Genomic DNA, 15,698 nt, shown 5'->3' with positions numbered 1-15,698 from the left:
TTGTGTCATAGTGAAAGGGTTGACCATACACTCTTACTTCATCTAACCTCAATTACTTTCATTCAGTAAGTTGTAGTTACAGTATCAAGGCTTTTAAGGTTGTTTTTACTGTTCAAGTGGCAAATTAACAAGATTTCTAGCTATGAATGTGACAAGCACTCTAAAGACTCCAGGGTTATCATCTGTGACCTTGGAAAGTGGTTGTGGTGAGAAACAGGGGAGGTGAGATTGCAGTGGTTGTGGTAAGAGAGCGGGGAGGTGAGAAGGGCAGGGAGAAGATGAAAGGAAGGGGAGAAATGTGATAAGGAAACGCGAAGGAAAGAGATGTGGTTATTTTCATTGACATTCTAATCCTTCTTCTTCTTCTTCTTCTTCTTCTCTCTCTCCTCCTCCTCTTCCTCTTCCACGTCATCATTACTGTCCTCCTCGCCCTCTTCCTCCTCCTCATCATCATCATCGTAATCCTTCTTCTCTTCCTCCTCCTCTTCCTCCTCCTCTTCTTCTACGCCATCATTGCCCTCCTCCTCCTCCTCCTCCTCCTCCTCCTCCTCCTCCTCCTCCTCCTCCTCCTCCTCCTCCTCCTCATCATCATCATCATCATCACACGTACGCACTATTATAAACACACACACACACACACACACACACACACACACACACACACACACACACACACACACACACACACACACAGGTAAACACGGGCAGGTGTGATAACATTCACCTCATACAGCATTAATTAACTCACAAACAGACGTACTTACACCAGCTATTTATTCTTAATTAGTTACCCTTCCCTCCCCCCGCCCCCTCCATTAAAAGACAGGTGTGCTCAGGTGTGTCCAGATGTGTTTGCCTTCATTAATATTGCCAGGTGTATAGTGAGTGTGAAGCAGGTGTGTGTGGTTGACTGGTTAGGTTAAGTTTGGTTGGGCTAGGTTAGGTTAGGTTGGGTTAGGTTAGGTTAGGTTTGGTTTGGTTGTGTTAGGTTAGGTTAAGTTAGGTTAGGTTAAGTTAGGTTGGGTTTGGTTAGGTTAGGTTAGGTTTAGTAAAGTTACGTTAGGTTAGGTTAGGTTAGGTTGGGTTAGGTTAGGTTTGGTTAGGTTAAGTTTGGTTAGGTTAGGTTAGGTTAGGTTAGGTTAGGTTGGGTTACGTTGGGTTGGGTTAGGTTAGGTTAGGTTAGGTTAGGTTTGGTTAGGTTAGGTTAGGTTGGGTTACGTTGGGTTGGGTTAGGTTAGGTTAGGTTAGGTTAGGTTAGGTTAGGTTAGGTTTGGTTTGGTTGTGTTAGGTTAGGTTAGGTTAGGTTAAGTTAAGCTAGGTTGGGTTAGGTTTGGTTAGGTTAGGTTTAGTTAAGTTACGTTAGGTTAAGTTAGGTTAGGTTGGTATAGGTTGGGTTAAGTTTGGTTAGGTTATAATTTGTACTGATATAATGTGTACTATTTGATATAATGTGCTACAGTATTTATTTGTACTATTTTCATATTCATTTCATACTAATTTTATACTGCAATTCATACTGTTATTTGTTTCATATTTTTCAGTATTTTTGGGGGGGATTCATACTATTTTAAACATTTTTTTTTCATAATACACAATTTTTTCACTATCTTTTCATTATCCCGCACTATTCCCACACTATTTACCATTATTCAGTACTAGCATCACACAATCATAGACGGAAATTAAACAAATAACTCTTTTTTTCATTATTCTTCATCCACCCATTCATGTCAGTCATTTAAAACTGCTAAGAGGCAGGAAGTTCATTCATAATTATATTAGTCCGTGTTAATTTGGGCCGTTTTAATTTATGGGGATAACAGAAAACGAGGTGATAAATAACGTTTTTGCCAATCACCTTCATTCATTCATTAATTTACGTGTTTAAAAATTATAGAGTAAGGCAACCAGGTGATAAATATATGTTTGTTGATCGTCTTTCTTTCATTCACTCGTGTGTTTAAAAGTGAGATGTTAAATGAGACGATAATTTTCTTTTTTTTTATGAATATTTAAGTCTCCCCTCGAATCTACTCAGTCACGTGAGAATACAAGATAACGTTTTCTAATCCGTTTTCTTTCATTTAGTCGTGTTTCCATCGGAGGGTCATTCAAGGTGTAAACAGACGAAAAAATAAGACGATAACCTTTTCTTTACATATCAAATTCTTTCCCCAAGCCTACCTCGTGTCACGTGACCCTCAACCACGCCTCTGTTCCCTCCACAACTACTGCTACTACTAATTCTACAAACTAACGTACTATTCCAGTCCTACCACTACTATTTCCTCTACAGCTACTACTACTATTCTACTTACTAACCCACATATTACTATCACAACCCACAACCCTACCACCATTTCGTCTACATCTCAACTATTTCACCAATACACGTGCCATACCAACTGTGATCTCCCACCACGATCTTCTCTACAACTACAACTATTCTACTAACCCACATACTAACCCAACCCTAATTCCTACCACTATTTCTACAACTACAACCATTCTACAAGACTTAAGTACTTACCATTAATCCTTGTAAGTTTTAATAAAGGAGCAACGTAAAGCGAGATATGTCACAGAGTACGAATAATTATCTTCACTATCCTCATTTATTTATTTATTCTTTTTTTTTTTACTTAACTCGTCAATTCCGATGTGTGTGTGTGTGTGTGTGTGTGTGTGTGTGTGTGTGTGTGTGTGTGTGTGAGAGAGAGAGAGAGTTCAACGTCAGAATTCGCTCATTTTAACTTATTTATTCACCCGTGTGAGTGTGTGTGTTTGTGTGTGTGTTGTGTTTGCATGTGTGTGTTTGTGTTACTGGGTCCGAGGAGGAGGAGGAGGAGGAGGAGGAGGAGGAGGAGGAGGAGGAGGAGGAGGAGGAGGAGGAGGAGGAGGAGGTGGTGGTGGTGGTATCGCTCTTGTGAAGTTTCCTTATCTGTAGCGTGTGGCTTTGTTGATAATGATGGTGGTGGTGGTGGTGGTGGTGGTGGTGGTGGTGGTGGTGGTGGTGGTGGTGGCGTGCGTGCGTGCGTAGCCTGACACATTACCTACTGAAAATCTATTAAAACTCATCACATGTATAAATAATTAATTCCTTTACCTTCCTGCCAGCGAACTGTGCCACACTAACACACCTTTAATTAACAGGTGAGGAGGAGCCGCCGCCGCCGCCGCCACCACCACCACCACCACCACCACCACTATCTAAGAGAATAATATAATCTACCCACACCTAACTTATTTTTGCCACGCCTTGCCTAGCTTGACACCACCATCACCACCACCACCACCACCACCTCTCCCTCTAACCTCATTTATTTTAACCTGATTTTGCCTAACAACCACCACCACCACCACCACAATCAAAAACACTTACACCTAACCAAATTTTTTTTTTTACCTCACCTTTCGTAACTCACCACCACCGCCACCATCACCACCGCCACCGCCAGCACCATCACCGCCTCACAACAACAACAACATCACCATTAACGTCAGTGCAAAACAATTATCACCTCAAATTACGAGGGTTGAGGGCGGGACAAAACCATTTATCTATCTTCCGTCATGCCTCGTATTCTGAAACACTTCTACCACCACCACCACCACTACTACCACCACCACCACCACCACCACTTTCAAAAGGCTCTACTTGAAGTTACACAGGATTTTCAAGGGTGTTTTTTTTACGGTTCTAGAGACAAATTAACAAGATACCTTCGTTAATAAAAGGAAAAAGTCTTGAAAACCCTTGAAAACAGTCTTGGAGAGAGAGAGCAGTGTTTTTTTTGTTTATTTGTTTGTTTGTTTGTTAATATAGGCCTAAATAGTGACGACGAGAACCTTCACCCCTTGCTTACCCTCGCTCTTCCTCCATTCCCCCGTGACACCCTCCTCCTCCTCCTCCTCCTCCTCCTCCTCCTCCTCCTCCTCCTCCTCCTCCTCCTCCTCCTCCTCCTCCCTCTGCGTACGTATGCACTGAGTTAATTTATAGTATTCACTGGAAACTCATTTTAACTTGTGCAGAATTGTTAAAATGTACCAGAACTTTGTGTGTGTCTGTGTGTGTGTGTGTGTGTGTGTAGAGTTGGTGTTATTACGTTCGTATGTTTGTTTTATCTACGTAGCAGTCAGGGTATATATCTATCTGTCTTTATGAATATACATGTGTGTGTGTGTATCTGAGAGAGAGAGAGAGAGAGAGAGAGAGAGAGAGAGAGAGAGAGAGAGAGAGAGAGAGAGAGAGAGAGAGAGAGAGAGAGAGAGAGAGAGAGAGAGAATATGATGACCTCTCCAGCTAAACATACACACACATACGTACACACTAGTTATGGTCGTTTCTGTAAGCCACAATTCTTAACGACCCATGCCTTCACGATCTCACTGTATGACCCCTGGCTACTCTCCCTCTCAGTACTACTATTACTACTACTACTACTACAACTTCTACATCTTTTCTCCTTCTACTACATTCGTACCAATACTTTCCTTTCACCTCGACCTCTTACTACTACTACTACTACTGTTTATACTTAACCCTTATCCCTCCATCCCTCACTAAATCTACTAGAACACGTCTACTGTAACTTGCAATACTCACAGCAACCTGGTGGCGGGCGTGAGGCAATGGGGCCAAATATCCGTGAGTGAGGTAATCCTTAGATGATCGTGACATGATACCTTGAGGGGAGGCGCCGCTGAGAGGACCTCCCCAGCATTCTCCGTCATCCCCGTAACTTTACATAGATCCTCAGGGCACGTGAGGCTCTGTGGAGTGCTGGTCGTGGGAGGTAAGGTATTGGTAGGCGTGATCCCACCGCTGCCACCAATGTACGCCTTCTTTCTCCCAGCGCTGCCACCATTTGCAGCCACCCCGCCATTCCTCCCGTCAGTTGTGGTTTGCGTGGTGCTGGTGGTGACTGGTATCTCTTGCGTGGTGCTCCTTGGGGTGGTTGTCGTGGTGTTGTCAGTGATGGTGGTGGTGGTGATGGTAGGGTCTGGTCGTATCTCCTCGCCTAGGGCATGGCAACCCGTGACCATCACCACCACCACCACTATCGCCAGGAGGATGGTGGTGGTGGTGCTGGTGGTGGCTGCACGTGGTGGTGGTGGTGGTGGTGGTAGTGGTGGCGGTGGGGGCCGTGGTCTGCGTGGGCTAACCCTCATGAGGTGGGTGACACGGGGGCTGCACCATCCATAGTCACCATCTGTAGGGGAGAGAACAGGTGGTTTTAGTGGTATGGTGGTGATAGTAGTAGTAGTAGTAGTAGTAGTAGTAGTAGTACCGGCAGAAGTAATAACAATAGCAACAACCACAACAACCACAACAACAACAACAACAACAACAACAACAACAACAAAAACAACAACAACAACAACGTCACCATCACTTCCACGTGGCGTCACTCACCACACACACACACACACACACTCACACACACACACACACACACACACACACACACACACACACCCTTCACATGAGTCAGTCACAATCAGTCACGAGGGATCCAACACACCAGCCATCACTCAGTCAACCGGTCACTATAAACTGAAGTGATGATGATGATGATGATGATGATGATGACACAATAACAACACATATCTACACAAGAAACTCCTATCAACACACACACACACACACACACACACACACACACACATAATAATAACGCAACACAAGCTCAATACAACACAATACAATCACTATGTCCACGTACGCTACTGCAAACAAATCCATACACACACACGCACACACGCAGACACACAGTACTTTTCACCAATCATCACTTTTCATAACAAAATCCTAACCAAACTTGCCTTCAATAGATTGCTTTCCACTTGTCTGTCTGTCTGCCTGTCTCCTTTAAAGCTCTGCACCGCGGGAGGGAGGGAGGGAGAGAGAAAGAGAGGGAGAGGGCAGGGCGGGAGGGAAGGAGTGAGTGTGTCTGCGTGTGTGTGTGTGTGTGTGTGTGTAGCAGGGAAGCGGGAGAGACGGGCGGCAGAGGCGTCCGGGCCTCACCGCCTCTGCTGGTAAACTGACTGACTACTGCTGCTGCTGCTGCTGTTGCTGCTAGTGGTGGTGGTGTGGCACTAGTGGTGGGGATGGGGATGGGGATGGTGGTGGTGGTGGTGGTGGTGATATTCTCTCTCTCTCTCTCTCTCTCTCTCTCTCTCTCTCTCTCTCTCTCTCTCTCTCTCTCTCTCAGGTACATAAAACGAATTGAATTACTATTACAACAACAACAATAACTACTACTACTACTACTACTACTACTACTATTACATCTACGTACAATTTTTCCTATTACTCTTTTTTTCTTCTCCCTAATCCTTATCTTCTTTCCTTTCTCCTGTCTACGCTTCCCTTCATGACTATTATTATTATTATTACTATTATTATTATTATTATTATTATCATTATTATTGTTGTTGTCTATATCAATGTTCAACTCTCTCTCTCTCTCTCTCTCTCTCTCTTCAAAGGCCACAGAGATTATCAGTTGGTTCTCACGAGTCTTTCCCAGCTAATAATGTAGAAATCTTGTTAATCTGTCACTAGAACCGTATAAACACCTTGAAAACTCTTGTACCTTCAACTATATAGACTCCTTGGAAAATAGAGAAAATAAGCGCTGTGGTGTTTCAAAATATGGTCCTCTCTCTCTCTCTCTCTCTCTCTCTCTCTCTCTGGCAACACCGTCAACTAGCAGATTCACACCACCGCCTCACCCTGAGCGGCCATTCACCACCACCACCATCAAAGGAGCCCAGATTCCGACACCATACTTGTCATTACCATTAGTGTCATTCCCGCTCACAACAACACCACCACCACCACCACTACTACTACTACTACTACTACTAGTCTCTTTCTTAATATTGTAAGATAGTTATAGTTGTTTTTTTTATTGCTGCATTGATGATAATAATGATGGTGGTGGTGGTGGTGGTGGTGGTAATAATAATAATAATAATAATAATAATAATAATAATAATAATAATAATAATAATAATAATAATAATAATAATAATACCTAAAAGTAAAGAGAGAAAATGATAAAAGCTTTAAAATAAGATAAAAAAGAAGAAAAAGTAAATCAAGAAAATATAGTAGTAGTAGTAGTAGTAGTAGTAGTAGTAGTAATTTTACATACCCCTATTAATACTACTTTCCTTATCACCACCAACACAATAAACATCAACCAGCATTAATAACTATAACCTCCCACAACGAGTTTTATCTTTGCCAGAACCAGAACGAGCAGCTCTTAAGTGGCTGGAACCAAATAGGAAAGAAAGAAATAGCCACAAAAACAAACCACGAGACCAAACGCCATCACAAGACCCACCACAAACACCCCAACACAGCCACACATTGTTACCACCCACCCACCCACACACACATACAGACACACACTTCCATGAATCAAAGGTCCTTGAATTTCCCACTGGCTGCCCACACAGCTGATTCTTAATGTTGATGTTTACACTTGCACTTCATCACTTCAACTGCCTCTATGCAGGACAATCTTTCCTAAAATTTCTCTACAAGGGCTAAATCTGGCAAGGCTTCCATTTATTCCTGGTCTTGCAAGCCCTAATCCTCTCATGCTTAACTCTTTGATTGGTAATTATATTTTTTTTGCAATCCTAGACAATTTTAATCATCAAATAATTTAATTATGTAATTATTAAGAAATTTCACTACATATTTAACTAGATTAGATACGATATTAACTAGATATATGTACAACCTTTCTGATGTGTGATATTCAGCCTTTCAAAACCCACATCTTAACTTGCACAAGACTGTAACATCATGGTGAGGACAAACTGTGGCTGTCAAGGGTTTACATCTCACCACTCCACCTCAGAGGGATCAATTTTAATCTTACAGGTGTGTCTATTGCACCACATCTAGTCCGCCACATGTGCGATATATCAATCCAGCGCGGCTATTGTTATTGTGTGCACGAAGCTAGAAACGTTTTGTCTATAGGCCATGATCCCCGACCTGGTTGTGGGGTGTGAATTGTGGTAGTTGATATTAACACAGCAAAGTAGTACTGAGGTATTATAATGATGAGTAAGCCACTTCATATCAGGTGTGTCTAATCGGCCCAGTACAGTGGCTTGGGTTTCAGTCACAGTGCCATGGAACCAAAAAGTAGAGAAATGAAATTAAATGGAAGGAAAATTTAATATAACATCATTCGGCAGTGATCATGTAAAATTACTTAGCCAGATTAACCTAAAGGAACAATAATATCTCAAGTAAATATTTGTTTTTTGGATTCGTAAATAAAACCTTGCATGTATATTTTTGAGATCAGTAAGAACTTAGGAGGAGGAAGATATTAAATAAGACTGTAATCCCTCCACACCTCAACCTGCCCCCGTGACAACAGCAGCAGGGGTGGTGGCTGGCGACTCAATCATTTTGCTGGGGTGACATGCTTGTTGACAGTTATAGCCAGTTAATATCTTGTGGTGACAGAGGCTGCATGTCATGGGAAGCACAACAATATGCAATAGATTAATCACAACACACATTAAGAGCAATACGAGGCCCACACCAGACACAGACCCTTTGATGTGCCCCCCAGCCAATAAAAAGTTTGAGCAACACTGGTGTAAACAAAGAGGAGAACTATGAGAGTATGCATGCAAGGTCCACACGAGATTTATTACAGACACAGTGAAAGACAAGCTGGTAATGGGTGTGCCTGAAGGAGGAGCAGAAGATTGAGTGCACTGGGGGAGGCTGGTCAAGGGATGAGAGTTGTATATCTGGCAAGGATGGAAGAGTGACCTGTGGAGTGGTAGAGGTGCTCAGCTGGGCACCTCTAGAAGCACTGGTCACCTCAATACAATGGGGAATAAGATAAGATACAAGAGCAAGATAAGAGAAAGGAGATAGAGGCCGCAGGAAGCTTAAGATGAACAAACTTAAATATAATGACTATATTATGATACAGAGAAAAAGAGAGAGAGAGAGAGGGAGAGTACGAATGAGTGGTGAGTTTAATATGAAGGCTCTCCTGCAATATATGACGACAGTGTGTTAGAATAAGAGAGAAGGAGCGCTGGCAGAGTGAGAGGACTGAAGTGTGTAACGATGAAGTATGTATGGCTAGTAATAAGTGGAGACTCTTCACCCACAGCTAGGTTCTTGATGGAAAGCTAAGGAGTGTGTACAAGAAAAGACAGACTGACGGACACACACACATGGAGGCAGTTACAGAAAGATATACAGTGCAGACAAAGAATGGAAGTAACGACAGGCATACAGAAAGATACAGATAGATACATGGAACAGACAGACAGGTGGATAAACAAACATAAATAACTATACATACATAACACAGATACAAAAATGCAACCTAATAGATGCATTTCTACACAATTAAGTAACAACAAAAAAAAGACGAAAAAAATCAAATCAATAACCAAAATATTACTAAAAAACATAAGTAAACAAAGAAAAAGAAACAAGAAAATCACCTGTCTGTCAACTTTCCTTTCAATATATAACCTATCTAGCTAACTGCCTGTCTACCTGCCTACCAACCCACCTACTTACACCCTTATCTACCTGTCTACCTATCTACCAACCTGGCTACCTACACCCTTATCTACCTGTCTACCTATCTGTCTGCCCACCTGCCTGCCTGCCTGCCTCCCTTCTGCTCTACCTACCTACCTATTATTGCGAAAACCCTAACCTGGTGTAAGAAATGCATGGGGAAAAAAAGAAAAAGAAAAACTGGTCAACTATTTTGACAACATAAAAATAATGTTAATCCCAAGGTAAAAATGACTCCGACACACACATACATAGGCACGTACGTTTGCATTTTCATCACTAGGCATATAATAAGTTAGAGTTTTCATAATCGTACCTATCTGTCTGTCTGTCTCCCTGCCTGCTTGCTTTAGTGGGTCATGCTGGGAAGGAAGCCCCACCAGTACAATGAATTACCCAATCACCGGGGCCGCAGTGACACGAGGACTGGCTGAGGCATGGACTGAAGGCTTGCAGGAACCATTTTAATAATTTAGCGTGTTATGAAGCCTCACAAAAAAAATGACCGCAAAAAAAAATAATAAACTTGTATGGAAAACTAATCTTCCTTTATATTCTACGCATAAAGAAGAATAAATAAATAAATACAGCCGTAACTGTAGTGAATAATGCAACAGACTTTCTGGTAATAGCTACATACTGAGCTACGCCTTCTATAGCATGTCAAAAAGTAAAAGTAACCTAACCTAACCTAATTAACTGTACATACATCCAATACAGATCTTGTGTGGAAATTCAAGCTTCAGAATACAGTTAGGTACAAAAAAAATACTACTGTAACTAAAGAGGAGGAAGAGGAAGTAAAATATGAGAAGGAAAGGATAAGAAGGAAAGAAAGAAAGGGAGAAAAGAGGAAGTGGAAAAGGAAGAGGAGGATTATGAAGAGAAAAAAATGAAAAAAGAAGAGAGGAAGTCAAATAGGGAGAGGGAAGAGGAAGAGGAAGTCAAATAGGAAATGGGAAGAAAAAGAGGAAGTAAACAGGAATAGGAAAAGAAAGAGGAAGTAAACAGGAATAGGAAGATAATGAGGAGAGGAAGGAAGGAAGAAAAAGAAGAGAGGAGAAGTGAAACAAGAAGAGGGGAAGAGAAAGAAGTAAAGAAAAGGAAAGGGAAGTGAAAGAAATAAAAAAATAAAGGAAAAGAATGAGGAAGTGGACAAGAAAAACGAAGAACGAAAAGAAAGGAAGGAAAAGAGAGAGGAACAAAACAAAGATACCAATTCACTAAACCACACTCTACCTTAGTCCTGAGATCAGCGGGAAGCATCTAACCGAAAGAAAAAATAAATAAATATCAGAAAACAAGAACAAGGAAGAGAGCGGGAGATAAAAGAGACAGATGAACATACAATACACTACAAGACCACACACCAGAATACACACAAAACAGACCCTTCGCCCTCACCTCGCACACCTAAACACACGAACACATAAATGGGTGCATCAATAAGAGCAGAAATGACACACCTGCAGTTATAACACACCGGGAGGGGATCCAAACACCGCACAAAAAACACCATTAAAACACCGAATTGCCGGAAAATTTTAAGAGATACTCACTCAAAAACCCTCCTGTGAAGCTGCCCCGTGACTTCCCTTCCTTTAGCTGCTGTGGGAAGCGTAAAAAATGGGTATATTTACATTTATTCACCAAAGTCCAGCTCGCTTCACTACCCTCCGCCAGCCTCACTCCTTCCCGGGTCGCTGATTGGCTGCTCGCCCCTAGTGCTCGCCGTTGATTGGCTGGCTGACGTCATAGACTCAGCCGGGATTGGTCCGCAAAAATAAACATAAACAAACGCCAAAGAGAACGGTGTCCATTTCTTAGTGAAAGGAAACGGTTATTTTTAATGGGAGACTTATGTTTATTTCACTCATTTATTTATTTTTGTAGAGGTGATCTTAGTCAAGGCCAAGATAAAAGTTAAAACATGAGGTCTGCTGAAGATCCAAATTCCCAAACAGTCAAGATAATTATCCAAGATTATGAAGTAAAGTAGTCTTGCTTCTATTTGTGACTTAAATATTGAGAGAGAGACATAAAAGGAGGGAGTGGTGTTGTGGTAGAGATTCAAATATTAAAGCTGGAACTGATGTTCATTTCTAGTTGTGTCCTTAAAATTAAATTATAGTACTGGGGATAACTCATGCACGGTACATTTGCACTTGGTCGTATTAAAATTTACAAAATAGCTATTAGAAATAACTATGAAAAGATCTACAAATTAGTTCAAGACCCCTACAAGTAAAAATACAGTTTGATACACAACAGGTAGAAATATATACTCAATAAAAACAGATACAGGTAAAATACATCTTGATATACTAGTTAAAATAAAAATATATATACAACAACAAAAAAATGCAAACACTATATCTCTATCAATTGATATTTTAGCTAGAAAAGTAAGGAATAAACAACTGAACTATATATATATATATATATATATATATATATATATATATATATATATATATATATATATATATATATATATATATATATATATATATATATATAAAACATTAAAAAACACCACGTGAATTATATAACCATATAAACTTTATTCTCTAACCCAAGGCACAACCATTGCAATTATATCACAATTCTCACATATTAAGGCACATGAACCCACAAACTCTGGAGAATATTACTTCATACACGGGACAAACAGACAGCCTGACACGAACATGCATCAAGTCACAGCCAAAGACAAGTGATACGCTTACAGGGGTTGAGACGATAACACCACCTTCCTCTTCACAGCCAGTCTCTATCTTGTACACTGTCACGGTTCACCACAGCCATCCCACAGTTCCCTCTTCACCGCTTCATAAAAGACATCTTGATATACTAGTTAAAATAAAAATATATATACAACAAAAAAAATGCAAACACTATATCTCTATCAATTGATATTTTAGCTAGAAAAGTAAGGAATAAACAACTAAACTATATATATATATATATATATATATATATATATATATATATATATATATATATATATATATATATATATATATATATATATATATATATATATATATATATATATATATATATATATATATATATATATATAAAACATTAAAACACACCACGTGAATTTTATAACCATATAAACTTTATTCTCTAACCCAAGGCACAACCATTGCAATTATATCACAATTCTCACATATTAAGGCACATGAACCCACAAATTCTGGAGAATATTACTTCATACACGGAACAAACAGACAGCCTGACACGATGCATGAAGTCACAGCCAAGGACATAAGTGATACGCTTACAGGGGTTGAGACGATAACACCACCTTCCTCTTCACAGCCACTCTCTATCTTGTACACTGTCACGGTTCACCACAGCCATCCCATAGTTCCCTCTTCACCGCTTCATAATCTTCACAGCACCATCTTCATCAATGCTCTCTACATCGCGGTCCTCTGCTCTTCTTCTTCCTCCTTCTCCTCCTCCATCTGCACCACCGCCTCCTGCTGGGGTTCCTCAGGCAGCTGTCCACTCTCCTTGGTCTGTGGGAAGAACAGAACACATTAGTTACAGTATTTCACTTAGAATTTATGCACGATGCACGAATTTTTGGTGGGTACAAGTTATTGTTGTTGTCATTACTGTCCACGTAAGGGCCATCTGTCAGGTACAGTCTGCTTAGGTGTACAATAATGAGTGAAATAATAAGGACGTGAAATAATAAGGACATTTACCCATTCCTTCAGCAGCTGCAGTCCGTCACAGCAAGCTTCACAGCCCAGCGCTGAGGGCGCCACTGCAGGCACCATCTCCACCTCCGTCTGCATCTTAATCTGAGAGAGCACCCACGCCCTCGTCCTGGCCTGCCGCACCGACAGGAGGGCCTGGGCGGGCAGCTGGGGGGCCATGTCGGGTCTGCGTCGTGCCTCCGAGGTGCTCTCGCGGGGGAAGTAGTGGACGGGAGCCAGGGGCAAGTCAGCAAGTCTCCTCACAGCGCTCTCCGTCAGAGTAGCTTCAGTGGGCGGGAATTTACGTGCAGGGCGTGGCAGGGGCGGCACGTGGGGCCTGGTGGAGAGCCCCCGGGCTGCGAGAGGCACTGTAGCGCGGAGCCTGCACTTGGCTGCGACAGAAGACTTGGGTTTCCGGCCTGCACTCTCAGAAAAAACGGGAGCTTGAAGGGGGGGCTCCACATCATTCCTGGAGCTTGACGTGGCAACGACGGAACGGAAGGGCATGCTGGGGAGGAGGTATGGATGGACGGAGGCGTTGAAGAGCTTAGGGAAGAGTCTTGCGGGCGTCCATGGCACGTAAGTAGTCAGTGGGTGAACTTCCGGAGGCGCGGGGATGGCTGGTTCCCGCGACCGCCACCTCGTCCTCCTGTCCTCCTCCTCCTGGTTCGGGTCCTCCTGCTGCGGGAGAAGGAATGGGTTAGTGAAGACAACGCTAGGCAAGGATGTGGTATTCCTACTGTAAAATATGACTCGTGTGTGACATGACTCAAACTAGACCACGACAAACAAAAGGTTCTGATAAAGGTTCTGATAAAGACATTCAAATTGGAAGAAAAAAAAAATGACAAGAGGAAGCATAATACAAAAAACACGGGAAAAGAAGCACATAGAGCAAGGGGGAAACATAAAGACACACATAAAAACACCTGACGAAAAAATAATAATAATAAGATGCATAAAGAAGTATGAAGGAAAGGAAAACAAATCTAAAGAGACAAAACATACACAGAACGAGAAAGATGAATAAGAAGCATGAAATAAATCAAAGAAAAAACAAGAAGAAATACACACACACACATAGGCAGTACTCACCTGACAGCACACTCTGGAGAACATGAACAGCAGCACCAGACACAGCAGCATGCCGCCCACTGCCACAGCCACCACATCCATCTCGCAGGACACGACTCGCGAACCACAACAAACACGAGAAACACTCACTAAGTCACCGCCTATTGCTTCTGGAGGGAAACTGCGCCTGTGTCCTTCAGCGTGGAGGAAAGCTTGTCTTCTCTCTCTTGGAGTTGGAGGAGTATAGGAGTTACTTGGTGTAACAGAGGGCCTCAGCTGTAGAAGTAGTAAATCTTGGAATGACGTCTTGTCTCTTCGGCTTCAGGTACATGAATGAAGGAAACTGACTCTCTTAGACTTCAGAAGCCAGGTTTACTACTTCTTGCTGCTGCAGAAGGTGAGGCAAGACTGCGGGTGTTGGAGAGGCGAGGACAAGAGCGTTTACTTCCCTTCACGCCAGGAGACTGAATGATATCTTGAACACTACGCTTCTCGATACCTCTTGTTGCACCTCACCCGCCTCCTCCTGCTGATATCACCTGTTACTCCTCTTGCCACGTGACCCTTGCCCGTGACCTGACGTAATCCCCTGCAGCTGGTCCTTCGCCCCCGTGTTCCCTTTAGCAGCAGGAATGTGTGGCCAGCTTTTTCTTTGTTTTGTTATTTTGTTCTTTTTTGTTCGCTGTTCTTGTTTTACTGTTTCTTTTGAGTGTTATAATGATTTTTTTGGGGCCAATTTACTTTTGTTGTTCTTGTTGTTGTTGTTATTCTTGATTTCATTATTTTGTTCTTCTTTGTATTATCATTATTGTTGTTGTTGTTATTATTATTATATTATTATTATTATAATTATTATGTTACGTATCATTACTATCTTAAATTTCTCTTTATTTTCCTTTTACAGAATATCAGATATTTATCATAATGTTCTCCTTTTTTTTCCTTTTCTTTTTTTCTTCTTTCTTTCTTTCTTCATTTATTTATTTGTTAATGTTCATTTATGTATTTATTTTGTTGATTTAAGCATCCATTTATGATTTACTTTATTCATGCACATACCTTTGACTTCACCTTTTCTTCTCTTTCTGTAATAGTAGTAGTAGTAGTAGTGGTGGTGGTGGTGGTGGTGGTGGTGGTGGAGGCGGCGGTTGAGTTTCTTTCCTGCATTATCTTATCTCAGGGAATCACATACAACAGAACCAAAACACAAAATGCAATGAAACATACCGCGCCTATTGAAAAAAAAACAAACAAACAAAAAAAAGTAATAATATAAGAAAACTAACGAATACAATAATAATCAGTAAGCA

At 41.5% G+C, this 15,698-nt stretch overlaps 2 protein-coding genes across 2 annotated transcripts in view; both read right to left on the bottom strand.

Moving 5' to 3' along the window:
- The window catches only part of LOC135115652 (adhesion G protein-coupled receptor A3-like), a 46,579-nt gene extending 35,266 nt beyond the window's left edge, over window positions 1-11,313 (bottom strand). Inside the window, exons 1-2 of the mRNA XM_064032574.1 lie at window positions 11,155-11,313; window positions 4,607-5,213 (exon numbers count right to left, since the gene is read on the bottom strand). Of these exons, the coding sequence (XP_063888644.1) occupies window positions 4,607-5,172 (566 nt within the window). The 5' untranslated portion in view covers window positions 5,173-5,213; window positions 11,155-11,313. The remainder of the gene's footprint in view (window positions 1-4,606; window positions 5,214-11,154) is intronic.
- Window positions 11,314-12,694: 1,381 nt separating this feature from the next.
- Window positions 12,695-15,057, bottom strand: LOC135115790 (uncharacterized). Its single transcript, XM_064032802.1, has 2 exons — window positions 13,321-15,057; window positions 12,695-13,128 (listed from the first exon to the last, which is right to left on the bottom strand). Exons 1-2 carry the CDS (start codon window positions 13,819-13,821, stop codon window positions 13,027-13,029), a joined length of 603 nt encoding a protein of 200 aa, XP_063888872.1. The 5' UTR covers window positions 13,822-15,057; the 3' UTR covers window positions 12,695-13,026.
- Between the last annotated feature and the right edge of the window lie 641 nt (window positions 15,058-15,698).

The sequence above is a fragment of the Scylla paramamosain genome, chromosome 29 (genome assembly GCF_035594125.1).
Source record: "Scylla paramamosain isolate STU-SP2022 chromosome 29, ASM3559412v1, whole genome shotgun sequence".
Lineage (NCBI taxonomy): Eukaryota > Metazoa > Arthropoda > Malacostraca > Decapoda > Portunidae > Scylla > Scylla paramamosain.
Note: the sequence above shows the minus strand (reverse complement) of the source record. Positions and strands in the feature narration are given on the sequence as shown.

Bases quoted from the DNA above. Each gene is read 5' to 3' on its own strand.
- LOC135115790 (XM_064032802.1), bottom strand. From the start codon at position 13,821: ATGCCCTTCCGTTCCGTCGTTGCCACGTCAAGCTCCAGGAATGATGTG. The intron at 13,129-13,320 runs GTAAATGTCCTT...TTCTTCCCACAG, and splicing joins TGCAGCTGCTGAAGGAATGG to ACCAAGGAGAGTGGACAGCT.